A 2,700-nucleotide genomic window follows, 5' to 3' on the forward strand; every position below is an offset into this window, starting at 1 on the left:
ACCTTTCGAAAGGTTACCGTTTTATTTTTATAACTGTTTTATTGCTCTCTGTGTGTTGCCCAGATAAGGGGCACGTTAAGCACGGTACCTTCAGTTGTTTTTTCGATCGCACACTTAACGTGGTTATCTACAAAGAGCGATCATCGTCATGGAAACTGCATTTGGGAGCAGATTTTCCGAGTTCCAAAAGGAAAAAAATGACCTTTTCCTGTCAGTCTTCATAATAAAGATGACATCAAAATCTGATTTCTTTATTGGATTTATTTAATTTGATCAATGCAACGAAACATAAAACATTAATATTGTAACGGAAGGTAAACTTGAAGCACCATCGTACAACAGAGTCACGTGGTGCGTCATTCCATCCAATAATGGATGGAAAATAACAAACATTTAATCATGAATGCTAATTATGTACACTTTTGATAATAGGCTAATATAAACACTTAAAGCCTGTGTTGCCTTCATTGTAATCCTTATTTAAGGCTTTTAATTTCTTGCGGCTCCAGACAGATTTGTTTTTGGTGTTTTTGGTCCAATATGGCTCTTTCAACATTTGGAGTTGCCGACCGCTGGTCCAGAACGAGGAGCAGGTTTTTATCGGCCCACCGTGACATCACCATGACATCATCATGACATCACCACCTGTGTTTCAGCCACGCTACCTGCTGAAGTTCGAGCAGATCTACCTGTCCAAGCCGACCCACTGGGAGCGGGACGGCGCTCCGTCCCCCATGATGCCCAATGAGGCCCGCCTCCGGAACTTGACGTAGGTCCACCTGACCCGGTTCTGACCCGGTTCTGACCCGGAGCCCGGTTCTGACCCGTCCGACACGTCTCCTCAGGTACTCTGCGCCGCTGTACGTTGACATCACTAAGACGATCATCAAGGAGGGTGAGGAGCAGCTGCAGACGCAGCATCAGAAGACATTCATCGGTAAAATTCCCATCATGCTCCGCTCCACCTACTGCCTGCTGAGCGGCCTGACCGACCGCGACCTGTGCGAGCTCAACGAGTGTCCGCTGGACCCGGGAGGCTACTTCATCATCAACGGCTCCGAGAAGGTAGGCCGTGACATCATTTCTCCTCCCCGGTTCCCAACCAGAACCTGAGCTGTCGGCGGTTCCAGGTGCTGATTGCGCAGGAGAAGATGGCCACCAACACGGTCTACGTCTTCGCCAAGAAGGACTCGAAGTACGCGTACACGGGTGAATGCCGGTCCTGCCTGGAGAACTCGTCCCGGCCCACCAGCACCATCTGGGTGAGCATGATGGCCCGTGGAGGACAGGTGAGTCCCACCGCCGCACGGGCCCTGCAGCCCACAGGCGGCGCTCTCATGGACGCTGCGTCTGCCTCAGGGGGTGAAGAAGAGCGCCATCGGGCAGCGCATCGTGTCCACGCTGCCGTACATCAGACAGGAAGTGCCCATCATCATTGTGTTTCGGGCGCTGGGCTTCGTGTCCGACAGAGACATCCTGGAGCACATCATCTACGACTTCGATGACCCGGAGATGATGGAGATGGTAAGACCGCCGCCGGCCTGCCGTTCTGTTACCATGGTGACCAGAGTGTCTAACCCCGCCCGCTGCGCCTGCAGGTGAAGCCGTCGCTGGACGAGGCGTTTGTGATCCAGGAGCAGAACGTGGCACTGAACTTCATCGGGTCCAGAGGCGCCAAGCCCGGCGTGACAAAGGAGCGGCGCATCAAGTACGCCAAGGAAGTCCTGCAGAAGGAGATGCTGCCGCACGTCGGCGTCAGCGACTTCTGCGAGACCAAGAAGGCCTACTTCCTGGGGTGAGTCCACACCGGAGCCACACCCGGACAGGTGTATGAGGCCTGGTTCTGATCCGTGTTCGGTGTTTCAGGTACATGGTCCACCGGCTGCTCCTCGCCGCTCTGGGCCGGCGGGAGCTGGATGACAGGGATCACTATGGCAACAAGAGGCTGGACCTGGCTGGACCGCTGCTGGCCTTCCTGTTCAGGGGGTGCGGCTTCTCGCCCGGCTCCTCACCTGGCCGTCCCTCCTCCTCCTCAGGGTAACTCTAGTTCCCGTCTGTCCAGGATGTTCAAGAACCTCCTGAAAGAGATCCGGATCTACGCCCAGAAGTTCATCGACCGAGGGAAGGACTTTAACCTGGAGCTAGCCATCAAGACGCGGATCATCTCCGACGGACTCAAGTACTCCCTGGCCACCGGCAACTGGGGCGACGTCAAGAAGGCCCACCAGGCCCGCGCCGGCGTGTCCCAGGTAGGCGCCGCCTCCGCTGCCCCGGCCGTGTGCCTGTTGTCCATCTCCATGGTAACCCCCGCCGCCTTCTAGGTGCTGAACCGGCTCACCTTCGCCTCCACGCTGTCCCACCTGCGCCGGGTCAATTCCCCCATCGGCCGCGACGGCAAGCTGGCCAAGCCGAGGCAGCTGCACAACACGCTGTGGGGCATGGTGTGCCCCGCCGAGACGCCCGAGGTAGGAACCGGACCGACCCGTTAGAACCGGACCGGACAGAACCGGACCGACCCGTTAAAACTGGGCCGGACAGAACCGGACCGACCCGTTAGAACCGGACCGGACAGAACCGGACCGACCCGTTAGAACTGGACCGGACAGAACCGGACCAGACCAACGAGACCCACAAGGTTTGACCAAGATGGAACCGACCAGGTTCCCTTGTCTACTTCATCCATCCTCCTGTCCTGACTGG

At 56.5% G+C, this 2,700-nt stretch overlaps 1 protein-coding gene across 2 annotated transcripts in view; it reads left to right on the forward strand.

Moving 5' to 3' along the window:
- polr2b (RNA polymerase II subunit B) overlaps positions 1-2,700 on the forward strand; it is a 13,079-nt gene that overhangs the window by 6,525 nt on the left and 3,854 nt on the right. For both annotated transcript variants that reach the window (XM_016666483.1, XM_007542803.1), the window contains exons 4-11: positions 657-769; positions 846-1,065; positions 1,131-1,289; positions 1,360-1,524; positions 1,599-1,795; positions 1,867-1,986; positions 2,063-2,249; positions 2,322-2,465. In XM_016666483.1, coding sequence (XP_016521969.1) covers positions 657-769; positions 846-1,065; positions 1,131-1,289; positions 1,360-1,524; positions 1,599-1,795; positions 1,867-1,986; positions 2,063-2,249; positions 2,322-2,465 — 1,305 coding nt within the window. The remainder of the gene's footprint in view (positions 1-656; positions 770-845; positions 1,066-1,130; positions 1,290-1,359; positions 1,525-1,598; positions 1,796-1,866; positions 1,987-2,062; positions 2,250-2,321; positions 2,466-2,700) is intronic.

Source organism: Poecilia formosa, unplaced genomic scaffold (assembly GCF_000485575.1).
Source record: "Poecilia formosa unplaced genomic scaffold, Poecilia_formosa-5.1.2 Scaffold730, whole genome shotgun sequence".
Classification (NCBI taxonomy): domain Eukaryota; kingdom Metazoa; phylum Chordata; class Actinopteri; order Cyprinodontiformes; family Poeciliidae; genus Poecilia; species Poecilia formosa.